The sequence below is a fragment of the Lampetra fluviatilis genome, chromosome 2 (assembly GCF_964198595.1).
Source record: "Lampetra fluviatilis chromosome 2, kcLamFluv1.1, whole genome shotgun sequence".
In the NCBI taxonomy this organism is placed as follows: domain Eukaryota; kingdom Metazoa; phylum Chordata; class Hyperoartia; order Petromyzontiformes; family Petromyzontidae; genus Lampetra; species Lampetra fluviatilis.
Genome location: NC_136276.1, coordinates 21,297,310 through 21,313,335, shown reverse-complemented (window position 1 = coordinate 21,313,335; position 16,026 = coordinate 21,297,310). Strand labels below are relative to the sequence as shown.

The 16,026-nt window shown below is 47.0% G+C and overlaps 1 protein-coding gene across 6 annotated transcripts in view; it reads right to left on the bottom strand.

Moving 5' to 3' along the window:
- LOC144944048 (E3 ubiquitin-protein ligase HECW2-like) overlaps positions 1-16,026 on the bottom strand; it is a 210,773-nt gene that overhangs the window by 84,612 nt on the left and 110,135 nt on the right. For all 6 annotated transcript variants that reach the window (XM_078872083.1, XM_078872109.1, XM_078872118.1 and 3 more), the window contains exons 2-3: positions 8,743-8,869; positions 3,218-3,529 (exon numbers count right to left, since the gene is read on the bottom strand). In XM_078872083.1, coding sequence (XP_078728209.1) covers positions 3,218-3,529; positions 8,743-8,869 — 439 coding nt within the window. The remainder of the gene's footprint in view (positions 1-3,217; positions 3,530-8,742; positions 8,870-16,026) is intronic.

Genomic DNA, 16,026 nt, shown 5'->3' with positions numbered 1-16,026 from the left:
GAGTCACAACTTGGACTGGTCCTGGACACCCCCCCCCCTTCACCAACCAAAACTGACCAGCGTGGTGAAGTATGGCCAAACAACCCCCCGTGATCGACACGGCAGACGGTAGTGGATTCACAAAGGGCTGTAAAAGTGGGGGTTTAATTGCAGTTACCATGACCGGGATGAGACCATCAGCTCGCTACATCCGAGAGCCCAGTTTAAAGACGGGCGGCTGATCAGATTTCAACACGTGGTCTCAGTGGTGCCAGCTCTGTGCTCTCATCTCTATTCATATTTTTAAAAGGTATTTATATTTAAAGGTAATTATATTTAAAGGTATTTATATTTTTCCGAGTACAGTAGATCTCCGATTATCCGCGCTCATAGCAGGGAGGACGGCCGCGGATAATTCAAAATCGTGAACAATCCAAAAAATATATATTTTCCGCCGATATTCTGGCAAAAAAAACACGAATACAAGTATAAATTGAAACTCACAAAATAAATGATTGGATAAATCACTCAAAATGAAGCAAAACTGACGATTTTCATTGTTAATCTTTTGATTTAGAACGAATATTAATGATCGAGCGATCGATTCGCGTGCACCTTAATAACACTTTCCTGCTTCAGCACAGAAGACTCCATCTACTAAGTGGATGATAGCAGAGCCACGCCAATCAACATCAATCAACCTCCCCCCACTGTTGTTAAGATATGCAACTACTGTACTGTAGAGGCGATCACGTGGATTTGTTTGGTTTAAGCACGTGACTTTTAATAAACATTTCCAAGAAGAACAATGTAAAACAGTTTTAAATTTATTAATTTGGGCTTGAATGAAAATCCATGCGTTATTAAAACATATCCAAAATCTCAGTAGCGCAGTTAATCCGCAAATCGTATAAACCGCACGTGGATAATCGAGAATCTACTGTATAGTGCGATTGTAATCACAATGTAAATTGGAAAGAGTCGGTCGGTCATCGCCTGAACAGAAGAGGAACGTCTTAAAACCCTAAACTTGAACAGGGGCAAGGATTCAGCAGCTCGGTTTAACGGGAACAGAGACAATAAAATAACAGAGAAGAAGCAACCTCCGACTGAGCGCCAGGTCCGTCGTTGGCTTTGACAGGAGGCGTTGCTCGCTCAAGTGGGAGTGCATGTGAAAGGAAAGTAGATTCAGATGAGAGGGGAGAGAGAGGCAGGGGCGGTTCCACAGAGGCTCTTGAAAACGGTGGGTGAGAGTCACCTGTGGATGACTCGAGACTGGACTCGGAGCTAGAGGAGGGATCCGAGGACTGGAGTGGTGACTCGTGTACAGGCACCGGTGATGAGCCAAGGAGAAACTTTGATCGACAAAAATTTTTAATCTGCGACTTCATTGCCTCCCCCCTCCCCCCACTATTTATTTGGTGATAATGCATTGAGCACAAATTACACAATAAACCTCATCATGTTCGCCAATAACACTTTGGCCTGAAAAGAAAAATTATATAATAGGCGACGTTTGAATGAACGCCATTGCCCAAAGCGTTGCCTATTATACACATTTACTTTTCAGGCCGAAGTGTTGTTGACGAACGTGTTGAGTTTTCCGAATAAGAGGAGTTATGTGCAGATGGCAATGCAATCCGTGCATTTATATGTCTTTGCAGTGACATAGAATGGGTCACTAGGGTGCTGGTTACTGGTAGAGAGCGGGATTATGGGTGTCGGGCAAGTGAAATGTGCCACTGGAGCGCGTCGCGCCGGTTGCTGGCAGAGGGTGGGAATCTGAGGACACAGCAGCCGGTCTGCCAGCAGGGCACGTGATAGGCCAGGATAAGGGATTTAGGGTAAAGGTGACAGAGGGGACACGTGGGGCAAAGCCCAGAACCTTCTGGTATGTTCCAGAAGGGGGCGTGGCCAAGGGCGGAGCCAGGCCACGCTGGGGAGGATAAAAGGGAGGTCCCGACGCTGGGTCGGGGCTGTGGAATTAAACTCGTCGTCTACGCAAGTCTTCGTCCCCGTCTTCACCTCCTCGGCGTTGTGGGTCAGGCAGCGTGCCGGCCGTCCTGACCCGTGTGTAGTTATCCCCTGTGCCTGTGGAAGTGTAGAATAAACGTGTGTGCCTCCTACTTACTACTAGTGTCTCTGAAGTGACTACTACATATTTATAAGGGGCGCTCGGAGGAGAAGTCGTTGAGACTCAGATTAAGAAGGTGTGTGTATATTTATTGGATGTGAGGTTCAAGCTTCATATCCATCCGCATACAATCACTTTTAACCAGGCACACATGGTTTGAAATGCCATTGTAATACTAACCTCGTTTTGCTGATTTCTTATGTTTAAAGTGAGTTGATCCCATAATAACTTTGCAAACCAACTTGCTCCGACAGGCAAAATGTTGCCTTATTCGTCAAAAAAAACTGAAATTGTCACTCCGAGCGCACTTTTCTGTAATCTTCATTCCGTTCCAATTTAATTGCCGCGTCACTTTTGACACCGCCTCCCCCGCACTCTGACATCAGCAGCGCGATGTCACTCGGGCGCGGGAAGCGAGCGGCGATTGGCAAGCGCTCTCAAAGTATATATTTTTTAAGTATTTATAATAAATATAATAACTACAAACTCGCAGTGTCACTCCGAGAACACTCTTCTACAATTTATGTTCAAAAAGTCCTCGATTAAAATGTCAAGAATGGGTTACTCTCTGTGCCATGACTTAACGTGAAGCAAATTGCTTCTTTTTCTTTTCAAATTTTACGGATGTGTAAATTGAGCGTAATTGTAGGGCCATGCCACCACTAGCGCACTCCTTGTTCCAGTGGCTTGCGGTTTGCATTCAGCAGGCCACCCTAGTCATTACTATAAGTGTATTAACTGTAATGTACTATGCAATGTCTGCGTTTATATTTACTCCTGACGTCAATCTCAAAAGAGCAGGCCATCGTGTGCCGGCGTTATGCTCCATGAACCACAGATGACTCAACTGGGATTACAGAGCAGCAACATCGCCCCCTACTGCAAAACTATTGCAAACCGTGTCCGTGAAGCATGTATGTATGTATGTTGAACTTCTTTCACACCGTACGTAGCTGGCCGTGCTAATCGGAGGTGCGGGGTGCGGGGGAAGGACAACAAAGCATAGCGTCTTCTGCGTGATAGCGTCTCACTGGTAAGATTGCAACTGGTAAGATGGACCCGTTGTAAGAGTTAATGCGAGGGGCGCCACATCGCAGGGTTCACCGATGCTGTAGAGGCCGATCCAGTCGGTGGCGTCCACCTCCTCCTTGATGTCCCACGAGATGACGAGGGGCCTGGCCTGCCCCACCGAGTAGTCGCAGCTGCTCGCCGTGAGGCTGGAGCGTGAGTCGGAGCTCAGCAGGTCGGTGTCGCTGTTGGCACGGACCACGCCGCCGGAGCCCGGCTCGCCCAGGCCCGGGTGCAGCTCCCCCGGCGACAGGGGCCCACCCCCGGCCAACGAGACGCCCGCACGGCCACCCTCGGGGGACAGGCCCCGCGGGCCATCCGACACGAGGCCCGCAGCACTGCCACCTCCTGCGCAGAGTTCGGCAGTACCCGCATGGCACAGCAGCAGCAATAACAATTATACAGTGGAACCTTTGTGCCACTGCTCGACCCAAGCTGTCACCATTTGGCATTCTCTGGTCTAACACGGGTGGGACAAATCCATAAAGGAGGCTGTCTCTGGTGTAGGCCAATTAGTTTCAAGGACAATGCATACATCATTAAAGTATCTATGTTTGCTTGAATTACCACAATCGTGTGTGGTTAATGCAGACGTGATGCCATGTGATGGGTATCTATTTGGTGTCTGAACATTTTAACGCCTGCATTCTTGCCAGAAAGGGTATAAATAACATTTACATATTTAACCAGCAAAGCCACACTGAATTAAAGACTCTTTTTTTAAGAAGTGTCCTGCATTGGGATATTTGTCCAACACCAATGACATTGTATGGGGGCTTTTTAGCAATGGGAAAAAAATTGTAGTACGTGGAAAAAAATCCCACGCAGAACGGGAGGAGAGAATATACACACTCCATGGAAAAAGGTGCTTGAGTCAAGAATCAAACCCAGGACCTTGCTCATGTGAGGCGCAAGTGTTACCACTGCGCCTTCAAACGAGTACACATTAGGAGGCATAGTGACTCGGGGAGCTAATGATGTGTCTAATGCCTCTTAAATGGGGGGGGGGATTGAATTACAATGATAGCTGATTCTCAATTAATGAGGTGCAATCATGCCCTGATGCACGGGAGGACTGCAAGCGCTGAACAAAAACGTCGACGTAAACAATCTGGAAAACATGGAACAAAGGAAATCTCAGTGACAGTCTCAAGTCACGAAGCCAGACATCAGCAAGCAGACTGCTCCCAACTTGGGATGAGGATTGGCTGAATGAATCGATATCTCATTCTCCATTATCCACGCCACAGCGGCAATGCGAGCGAGCGGCGGTCGCTCTTGGTTGAAGGCGATGTACCTTAACAGAGCAGCAGGTTATAGTCATATTCAATAGCTGCCTGTCAAGCAACAACAACTGCTGCCCGGTCATGACAAAAGAACGTCGTCTCCCTGCACGCGCAAGGAGACGAAGTTTCCCGTTTCATCGTCACTCTTGAATGACGCAGCTCGCGTCAGCAGGCAATGCAACGCCTCGGCTTGAGGCTGGCGGAATGTGACGTGACTAAACAAAGTTGCAAAGCGTCGCCTCAGGACTGGGACAACAAGAGTCAAGTTCAATTACGTGACCTTTCTTGACCTTGCCTGTTGAGCCCTCTCATCTCCTTGCTTAAGGGATAACTGGGCAGACGTGTAGTGAATGTAGATTTACAGTGGTGCATTCTCTTTGTGCGTTACTTAGTTGTGTAAACCACTAGCTGTACTACCCGGCTTCGCCCGGGACTTGGATCCACCACGCCCAGCCGCCTTTGTCTCCCCAGTGGCGATGTTCACACACCACACCAGTTACTCGTTTGAGGCTGAGTCGACCTAGGGGAGGCCTACGACCAGTTAAAATAATCGTCACTGGTGGTGGCCGTGAGCGGGAATCGAACTCGGGTCGCCGGGTTCGTAGCGCGGCGTGCTAACCACGACACTACAATGCGTTACGCTTCCACATGCGCGGGTCACGTGACAGATTTGACATCACAGCTCACTTGCCGTGCAAAAAAATAAATACGTTATTGAGCTCCCCCCCCCCCCCCCCCAAAAGTGTATTTTTATACTTTTTGCATGTTGTACAGTCTGGAAAGTACCCACATGGCAAATTTCCAGTTTGTTGCATGTCGGGAAGTACGCTAAACATTTTGAACAGACACACATATTCACAACTTTGCCTTTAATATATATGGAGATTATCATGCTTTGGACAGATCACGTGAGGCGAGCATGGAGAGGTCTGTACGTGTGCACGTTGTCACCGGTTCTCTACAGCGGACGGTGTTGCCTGTAAAAATAAAATGTGTCGTTAAACCCGCCACCACCCGAGAGAGCCAATTAGTAAGGTTTGTCACGGAAAAATAAAACATGCCAATTATTTACTAGTCAAGCACACGGATGCGTTGGAGAGTAAACGTACAACATTTCCAATTTGAGTGCGACATTTCGCCGATAATTCCAACGAGCCTCATCAGGCCTCCGTGTTAAACCGTTGTTCCCCTTTCTACCCGGCGTTCCTCCACAACCACTTCCGTGCCCAACTTAAAAGCAACTGCAACCCAAACAAAATTAACAAACAGCTCTTCTCTTGAGATGCGAACCTTGGCTGTGTGTCCCCGCCTGTCTACGAGTCTGTAGCTTTGTTGATGAGGAAAAAAAGGACTTTAAAGTTACTATCTGACATTCCATTATAGTTCTTTATTGACATCACTGCCATACACTTTAAAACATCAATAGAGTCGAGTCACTGCAGCACTATAGGGCCGAGCTTAACCATAACTTTCTTTTTTTTCCTCTCGAACAAGGCTTTATTATTATATCAGAGACAAAGATTTCCCGTATAGCCTTAACAGACTGTTGAGGCAAGTGCTGTTAGCGAGTCCCTATGAAAGCCGGGACAGCACACGAGGGGATCGGTGGCCGACACCACGTCCGGCCCGCTGTCTCGCCAGTGGCGATGTTTGCACACCGCACGAGGTACTTATTTGAGGTTGAGTCGACCTAGGGGAGGCCCAGGACCAGTTCAGATAAAAGCTTTGTTTTAAGGTTGTTTCTCACTTGCATTCAGGCCTCAATACAAGGGCCAATTTTAAATCTGCGTGTGGTTAATTATAAAGGTGTGGATGCTGTTGAGTGGCTGAATAAACCACCAAAGTTAATCTGCACAACTGGAAATATAGTGTGGCGTGGATTGTGTGCGAAGGTAATTTAAATTGAAACTAAACTTTTTTTTAATTTACCAGATAAGGCGCACAAAGCTCCGTGGCCCTTTTTCAGAAGCGACCTGGCTACAAATGATAGCTCAACGAAGTGGCTTATCGTGTGGAAATTATAGCAGCCAAATACCCTAAACGCGTGTTTCTAAATGTGGAGAGAAAAGCCAGAGGACCCGGAGAAAAATCCACATGACCACGTGGAGAACGTGCAAAATTATAGAGCCATCATGGTCGGGATTAAACCCATGACCTGCTTTATACCAGGTGAGGTAGTTAACATTTCGCCAACGTGGGAGCGGTGGTGGCATCATGGTCCAAATGTTCCCATTTATACAAAAAAAACCCACAATTTACTCACCTGGAATTGCACAGAATCTCTATCAGAATGTTTATGTACGAAATGATTATGAATTAATGTGAAGCTTTATTCAAAGATGTGGTATGAATTTGACTAAATTATTCACAAAGAATCAATCAGGCTGATATCACATGAGAATAGGGGCAGCAGGTTAAGTTTATAGCCCACAATTAGACAATCCTTTTCCTCACAAGCTGTCCAAATACAGCATTACAGAACATTGCACTGCGAACAATGTGACTCCACACGTAGTCTATAAGATGTACGGTTGTAAGTTAGTTTCCAGTGCAATGCACGCCGTTAAATCACAATTGAGAACTGTCCAGCAAGTAAAACAGTGCACATACCGTGATGTCTGTTATCGTGGAAGCAATTTTGGCTGTGCCACAACAAACGGAACAGGTGATTATTTGTCTCGGAGGCAATTCTAGTTCACAGATTCGGCTGCCGCTATCAATGTGGATTGGCTGCAGAACAGACCTCTGATGAGTAACGCACACAGCGGAGTTCCCTCACTTAGGGGATGGAAATTTCCAATCGTTCCAACTGGCTGCGATGTGCAGTGCTTGCTGTTTCCTGAGAGCTGAATAGAAACTACAAATGGATGGACATGCGGACTGATGGAAACACTGCTGCACCGCATTCTCCTGGCAAGCTAAGGTATGGCACATTGACGCCCACCAACCCCCTCGCCTCACGGTGTTGGATTAGAGGCGTGTGCGCCACCACCCCATGGACTCCCGTGGCTAGCAGAGACTGCTCTTCCTCGGGACATTGACCCACCATTGTATAGACCGGGAACCAAGGGAGTGGCGTTGGCCTCTCTTAAAGACCCCGGGGGGGGGGCGGGGGGGTCTTTAGGAGGCCATGCCATTGCTCCCCCGTATCACTGGAGGAGATGGGGAATTGTGAGCCTCCGTATCAATATTCCAAATCAAATCTCATGATAATAAATTATCATAAAAAAAACCATCATGATGAGCATGTAACATAAAACAGTATAGCCTTGTAAATATGGCTTAAACAACTGAAGTTTACTCCTCATAGCTGTCCATACGAATGTAATTTAATTATATAAGACCACTCTACCCACACCATCAGGAGCCTGTTATTAAAATAAACACAAGGGGCTCTAGTCACGCTCAGCTGACACGAACAACAGACCGTGCACATTCCCCATGTCCCCCCCCCGCACATCTCTTACATGAGACTGTTACGCCATTCAGGGTGGCGTTTCAATGTTTGCGTTTGATCGTTTTGAGAGCAGTTTATTACGAGCAGGCACATCGTCTCCGTGACACGCGTGGCAACGCTGTGTGGACGCAACTTGCCAGTGCGGACAGCCCATGAAAAGCTAAGCAGGTACCCCAATTCAGCAGGTGATTTGTTTTCACTTTCAATCATCTAACTGTGTAGGTCCAAAGATAAAATGAGCAAGTGTCCATTCTACATCATCCACAGAAAGCATTCATATGGTTAAAAGTGTGAATCCAAAATAAATTATAACCTATTTAAACATCTTTAATACGCCAATGAATCGGCGAGTAAAATATTATGGATCCAGTACATTATCTCCAACCATGCGTAAAAATGAAATGGAACTATTTCAAATGTATTGGAAGCAGTTTCTGTGCCATGCATCCCTAGTTTTTACATCATTTATATTTGTGGCTGCCAATCAGTGATGCGATGCATTCGTAACATCACAAGGCCAGGTAATGTAGGCGCACACACACGCAAGGGAGCGCGTGTGTGCGCGCGTCTGTGAGCGTGCGTTCGTCTGCCAGCCATCTCAGTCAACCCATGGGACCTGGGGTCTGTCCCGTGACCTCCTGCCAGCAGCGAGCCTTCAACACTTCACGTGGCCTCAAAGCGCACCTAGCCTGGCACAAGCGCCGTGGTGATGTCACAGCCGCTCAGTGGCGAACGGCGGATGTTGTCGCTGTTTTTGTTGTTGTGCGTCCGTGTGTGCATTACAGATGGCGCCCGCCAATGTGTCGCGCGTTAATTACCGGAAAGGCCACGCAGGCTCTCGGGGTTGAGGCTGTACCGGGCCTGCGAGTCGCACCGCCGGCGCCCGGCACACGACGGGTCCCTCGCCGACACGGCCATGTCGGGGGCTCTAGTCCGTGACAGGTTCTAATAAAAGAGAGAGCGCAGCGATGCCGCCGCCGTTAGCACGCTCAGACACGGCCGCCGACCGCAATGTTGCGCGTTGCGTACGGCCAACAAGGGGCGACGTTTCACACGCGTTTGAAGAGGAGGGCGAGCGTCGCTAGCGAGCGCCAGCCGAGGTCGGTGTGACTCACGAGGGGTGGCGTTGTCGGTCACGCGAGGGGTGGCGTTATCATCTCCCCAGCGCCATTGCTGACAACCCAGAACAGTGAAACACCTCTTATCCGCTCGTTAATACCCGGCCCCCCGACTCCATCTGCACGGACTTCACATATTTAAGCCAGAGCCCGGTGCCATGCAGTTCACAAACTTCTATTAATAATGATGAGTTTGTTGTCTTTCCCCCGCACCTCCGATGAGCACGTTTGACAATGTATGGTGCGGAAGAAGTTCTACACACATAACCTTTGCATTCATATGGCATGCAAATGACTCAACAACTCAAAGTGCCTTACATTACATCATTTCAAACATTTGAAGGTCGGCCCCCACCCCCCCCAGTGGTAGCTGTCCCTGTGCAGCACAAAGTAACGCATCACCTGGCCCGCGAGCAGCCATCAGTATACCAGTAGGGGGCGATGATGGCAGCTTTGTCATCCCAATTGAGAAATTTGCGGTGTGATTTTTCGAACGTAGCAAATTTGGGGCCATGATGCCGGTACAAAATGTCCTACTATTTTTGAATGGCGTCACGGGATCTTTAACATCTCCTGTGAAGCGAACGGAGCGTGGTATTTTATGGTAAATAAACACGCAGTGTTAACCAGGGCGGCCCTACAGAATCGAACCCTCAAACCTCTGCAACAAGCGGCGAACGCGCTTCCGCCAGTTGACGGCGCAATCCAATTTTGGCAAAGCTACTTCCTGCTAATGCTTGACTTTAAAAAATATATCCACACAAATCTGTTGATTGAATATTCACGTTGCTGTTCGGAAGTCTTAACCTCGAGGGCCACAGGTTTTGGTGATAATTTTTTGAGGCACTTTAAGAGCCAGTGCACTCACCGTCTCGAAAAATGATTGCTTTTGTATATTGTGATGCGTGTGCGGCATTCACGTGTAGAGATTCAATCACAACACCGAAAATAGTCGCCCGACGTTATGGACACGGCGTGCATGACACGGATAGTCAGGAAGTGGTACTGGACGGGTCGGTAAGGGTATTTGTTAGAGGCAGCGAATTTAAATGATTGTGGAGGAGAAATACAACATGGAAAAAGAGTGGGAAATGGAGGGTGATTGACAGGGTGGACCATTGGAATCTATTAGGAAAAGTGGAAGGTGATTGGCTGGAGGGAAAGGAGGTCAAGAAACCTTTGGGAAAGGGGCTTGAGGGATGTATAGAGAGGAAGCGTGGGCATTCGTGACGCTTGGAGTCAAGGGAATCCTTGAAGACCGTGGCTCACGCTGGAAGAAATAACGACTCCTATTATTGAAAACTACCGTATCAGGTGTCACTACACACGAAAATAGAAGTCAATAGAGCAAGTGGAGGTTAGATTCATTAATGCCGTTTCATTTTCTTCACAATTAAACTCAAGAGCCGAGGGGATAAACAGCAGCAGGTTTTCAGCTGCCACACTGGCACCCGCTTCACTTAACGGGCACCCGTAGGGAGACGCGCACACAGACAGGGCCATCGTCGAATTTAAACCAGCAGCTATCAGCCCGTGGGCCCCCCCCCCCTTCATGGGGGCGGTGCGGGCTGTGGCATGGTCACCGTGCAGGAGAAGTTTAAAACACGTGCGAGGAATGTCAGTGCCATGTCGTGGCGACAATATGCACTAATGCTAACACAACACACACCGATGCTAACAAAAAATACACCAATAAAAACACACGTATACTAACACAACACACTCCAATACTAACACAAAACACACCGGTTCTAACACAAACACACTGATACTAACACATAACACAACCGATACATAATGTGCAACAAATGCCTTGACAAACGCAAATGAATCGGTCAATAAATCAGAATAGACCCAACACATTATTTCAAACCATTGATAAAGATGCTATTAAAATATTTTAAATGTAGTATTGGAAGCAGTTTCTGTGCTACACATCCCTAGTTTTTCCATCATTTCGATTTGTGGCTGCCAATCAGTGATGCGATGCGCTCATGACATTACAAGCCCAGGTAATGTAGGCGCCCGCACACGCACACACACACGGGGAGCGTGTGTGTGTGGGGAGCGGTAGTGTAGAGGTAGTGTAGCGGTTCGCGTGCTGCACTATACACATGACGAACCGAGTTTGATTCCCACTTACGGCCAACACCAGTGACAATTATCTGAACAGTCCTGGGCCGCCCCTAGGTCTACTCAGCCTCAAATAAGTACCTGGTGCGGTGTGTAAACATCACCACCGGGGAGACAAAGGCAGCCGGGCGTGGTCTTGGCCACCCACCCCTCGTGTGCCGTGCCAGCCTTCATAGGTGCTCGCTAACAGCACTTGCCCCAACAGTCTGTTCAGGCTATACGAGGGATCGTTGTCTTTGTTTCGTGAGCTTGTGTTCATCTGCCGGTCGTGCACAGGGACCAGTAGCAAAAAAGCTCGAACACAAAAGATAATTACAATTAGCTGGCAAGAGGCCCTGCGAGTTGGCTGTAAACCCCACCGATCATGCGTGCGACTGTGTCATCGATTGGCTCAATGCTCTATCCGAGCGCAGTGGGGTTGTACGCAGTGGGAAGGCCCGTCACTCGATGTCTTCATGCCGTGCATCGAACAGTGCAACCTTTACGTTGATTACTCGGCGAGCTTAACCCGGGAAAGTCTCACCGAGTCTCAAGACTCTTTTCACAAGGGTCCCGACACTTTTGGGAATATGGCGCCATGTTACTGCTGTGTGTAATAATATCATGTGGGACACTGGCAGGCAATTTCTCAGCATTGGGATATTTGGCCAATACAAGTTGCATTGTTATATATGTTTAAATCTATGGGAGAAAAACCGGAGAATCCGGAGAAAACCTGTGCAGAAAAAGGTGTAGAATAGTAAAAAACCACGCAGAAATGTGTTCCAATTGGGAGTCGAACCCAGGCCCTTTTGTTATGAGGCACAAGTATTACCACTGTGCCACCGTGCTGCCCAAGCAACATGTATCAGCAACGCGCTTAAAGTAACCAACAAATAGGTGGCATCCTACACCCAGGCAGGAAACTTGTCCTTAGCACGGTTGGCTACGTACGGTGCGAAAGAAATTTTACATACGTACATAAAAAAACATCGACCGCAAGGTTGCAACATTCACATTTGTCTAAGAGAACTAAACATAAAATGGTGAATAGTAGTGAAAATAATCATATATAAACTAAACTAACACAAGAGCTAAGAAGACATGGCAGCGTGGCGCTGAGGCTCACGCTACAATACATATGTAAGCCTCCAGAGCTTTGTGCATGACAGACCCTTAAAGTGATGGACCTGTATTGGCATTCCTTCATCATCCCCGCAGTTACGTGGCTGAGGGTGCTTTCACTCTGGTGCGAGATACCTAAAGCACAATTGGCGTCTCTGTACGTCGGTTCAACGGCGAGCACGCGGAGAGAACGAAGCAATTTAGACGCGTTGAGATGCCAACAAGCGGCAGGTGACTGGATGGATCAGGTTGACGGTCTCGTGTCAGTGCGACTGAAACGGCACTTCTAGGATCCTGTGATGTGAATCTGGGAAGCCCCCTGTGATCACGCTGGGTTTCAAAGTGCAGAACTCTCGTCCACAAGCCTATGAATTGCAACTCCTATGACCTGCAGGAGCTGCAGTGTCCGCGAAAACTCCAATTACCCCGCAGCCCTAAATATTCCTATCTGCGACTTCTCCCAAAAGTCAGCGTTGAACGGCTTCAAATTGCCCGCGATTTTTCAAGGATAACGTGTGGTTGCGCGGAAATACTTCCAATTACCCACGATTATCCACAAATATATTGCTCGCAAATACGTGGGCTAAATTGGGAGATAACATTGCAGATATCAGGATCCATGACGGTTCCCCGTGTCACCGTTTCTCCTGTACTGTACAGAGATGTGATGTCCTCAGCAAGGTTAAAAAAAAAATCCTATTCAGTTTGGGATTTCCCTTTAATTTGGACCATTCCAGAGTGAGAATAAGAGCGCTTTGGCTTGATTTCCACACAACGAGCACTCCCTGCAGGGCACGTAACAGGGGTGGCCCCTATTGTGATTCAGACCTGTTTCTGTGACACGGGGTGATGCACAGACCAAACAATGCGAGAGAGTTCCAAACGGGAAGTTCTTCAGCTCTTGACAAGATTCAGATATCACAATTGGAATCATCACAATCAGCCAGGATACTATCCTTCCTTAGCCGGCACCACCGTCTCTCACGATCCCACGAAGCAAACAATCCAAACAGCTTCTACACATAGACCGTTCTCATTGCTCCATCTCCACTGTGGACGTCCTCTCGGACACGTTCCATTTCTTGGCAATGGGAAACAAAAATGGTGAATAAATAAATAATGAGACCAAGATGATAAAACCCCTTGGGATATCAATGTGCAGCCGTGATGATGCTGCGTACCTTGAAATAGGATCCGGTTTTGTAATCGTGTACAGTCCTCAGACCGGAATTGGGTGTGTCAAGTCAAACCGATCAATGGACTTAATGCAGCAACCCCCGGCAGTGAACTAGCACATTCCGTTCTGGGCAATATTATGCAGAGAGAGAAAAAAAATTACTCTGGAATTTTTAAAAATGAAGAATTTATTTAAATTGTATATAAAAATAACCCATGCGCTTCATTTTAACACGTGACATTCCAGTGATGGTCATTTAATCGTGAACAATGGAATTGCACGGAATGTTATTCACTCAAGTCAAAGACAGTTTTGGGGGTAAAATTAAAGCTTTGGGTTGTGGTTCACAGGCACTCCATTTGCAAATCATGTCACCGTTCTCTCACGGTTCATCAATTCAAATGGATCCCTACGGTAATGATGCATGCGTAGACTTGTACTTGCATGAAGTGATTACTTACAAATTATGCAAGATACAGTACGGTATACGGAACCATTTCCTTGCAGCCGATTGGACATATTAAGACTGCACAAACAAGAAACAGTCCGAAGCGAAAAGGTAAAAAAAAAGGAGAGAAAGCATCGATTCTCGACGACAAACTGCGACAAATCGTCAATTTGGCAGGTGGAGTGATGAGATTCCTGCCCAGTGTTTGACATCGTTTCACGTGACGCCGCTCTAGCACCCCTCACCATTCATGCGCCACCCTCCGCCGCACCCCCCACAACAATTTTGAATAAAGTAAAGATTCGTGTCTTCGATTCTGTCTCGTTTTGTTCCGTCTCTTCAGTCCATTAGCCTAACAAATTAAACAAATTATTTGGTCACGATGCCGTTGGCAGCGGTACTCAAGCACAAATAACACTAAACTAAACCCAATAAATATGATTCGTGGCATTTGGGGCAATGGCTCTTCGTCATCGCATGTTTTTTTTTCAAAAACAGTACTATTGAGGAATATGTTGGGTTTTTCATTGGCCTGCAAGTCAAGTTTCCATACAATATGCATCAAATTGAAGATAGTCGATGCTTACGTGCACAATTAAGAGGCGTGTATTGTGAGAGTACCAATTGACTATGATAATCCTCCATGAGCAGCAATGATAGTCAGGGTTTGTGGGTACTCAGGTAGTGTTTATAACATCACACTGATATTAAACTAGCCTAGTCGAGAATTCTGTAGTGAAAAGGCTACTCAAAAACCCAAATACTGTATAACCTAACAGTACAAGTGAAGAAAAGACGTTTTAAAAACTCGAAGTGAACAACAAATATTGGCCATTTCCTCCGATCACAAACTGTAATGTTTGAAATTTAAATCCCGGGTGGGTGTCTCCTCAGCCCATCATCTCTAAGGGGGCAGATAAAATAAGTACCACATTGTGGGAAGTCAGCAGCGATTTTCTTGCAGAGAGACTAGCCCCAGCTCGCACTTTTACGCCCGGCTCAAGGCAACCAGTGGATACAAGCATCATGCGAGAGCTCCTGAGACATTGTGACTGAGCTTATTCATACAGTCACTTTGCATCACAAGTAAATATAAAACAGATAATCACCACCATCACTAATTGCTTGATGCAATAATGTATTGCATCAATCAATGCCTATCTCCGAGTAAAAAAGGAAAGGCGGCACAAATTGCATTCATCGAAAGAAAATTGCTATCTTCCCACGGTCAGATACAGTTGCGAACTAATAACTGTTTACTCAGCAGACATGAAATAACACTCCCACACACACACTAAAGTGTGCTATATAAACGGTTTAAATTATGGTAATCGTATTACTGCGCACAAAGGCATTTCATTACGAAGCACTGCAGACATATTTAGATACAATGCCGTACGCGTTTTATTTCGACTGGCGGTATGCAGCGTATCGCCGAGAGCAAGAGCAGAAGTTCCAATTTGACATACATGCAGCAGATCAAGTGACAATTGAGCCATAAAGTACAGCATAAATACAGGAGGCCTCTTCTTACCTACGACCCTATTATCCGTAACTTCTGTTAATCATACTCTTTGGTGCTTTCGGTGAAGTCACCTAGGTAAAAAATAATAAAAGTAAAAAAATTAAAATTAAATAAAATAAATCACGACGTTTTGGGCGCAACACAAGCGCTCGTCATCAGGTGGGACCACTACAGCCAGAAGCAACTGCTGGAATGGGTCTCGTTTCACTGCAGCAACTGCTGGAATGGGTCTTGTGTCACTGCAGCAACTGCTGGAATGGGTCTTGTTTCACTGCAGCAACTGCTGGAATGGGTCTTGTTTCACTGCAGCAACTGCTGGAATGGTTCTTGTTTCACTGCAGCAACTGCTGGAATGGCTCTTGTTTCACTGCAGCAACTGCTGGAATGGCTCTTGTTTCACTGCAGCAACTGCTGGAATGGTTCTTGTTTCACTGCAGCAACTGCTGGAATGGCTCTTGTTTCACTGCAGCAACTGCTGGAATGGCTCTTGTTTCACTGCAGCAACTGCTGGAATGGATCTTGTTTCACTGCAGCAACTGCTGGAATGGTTCTTGTTTCACTGCAGCAACTGCTGGAATGGCTCTTGTTTCACTGCAG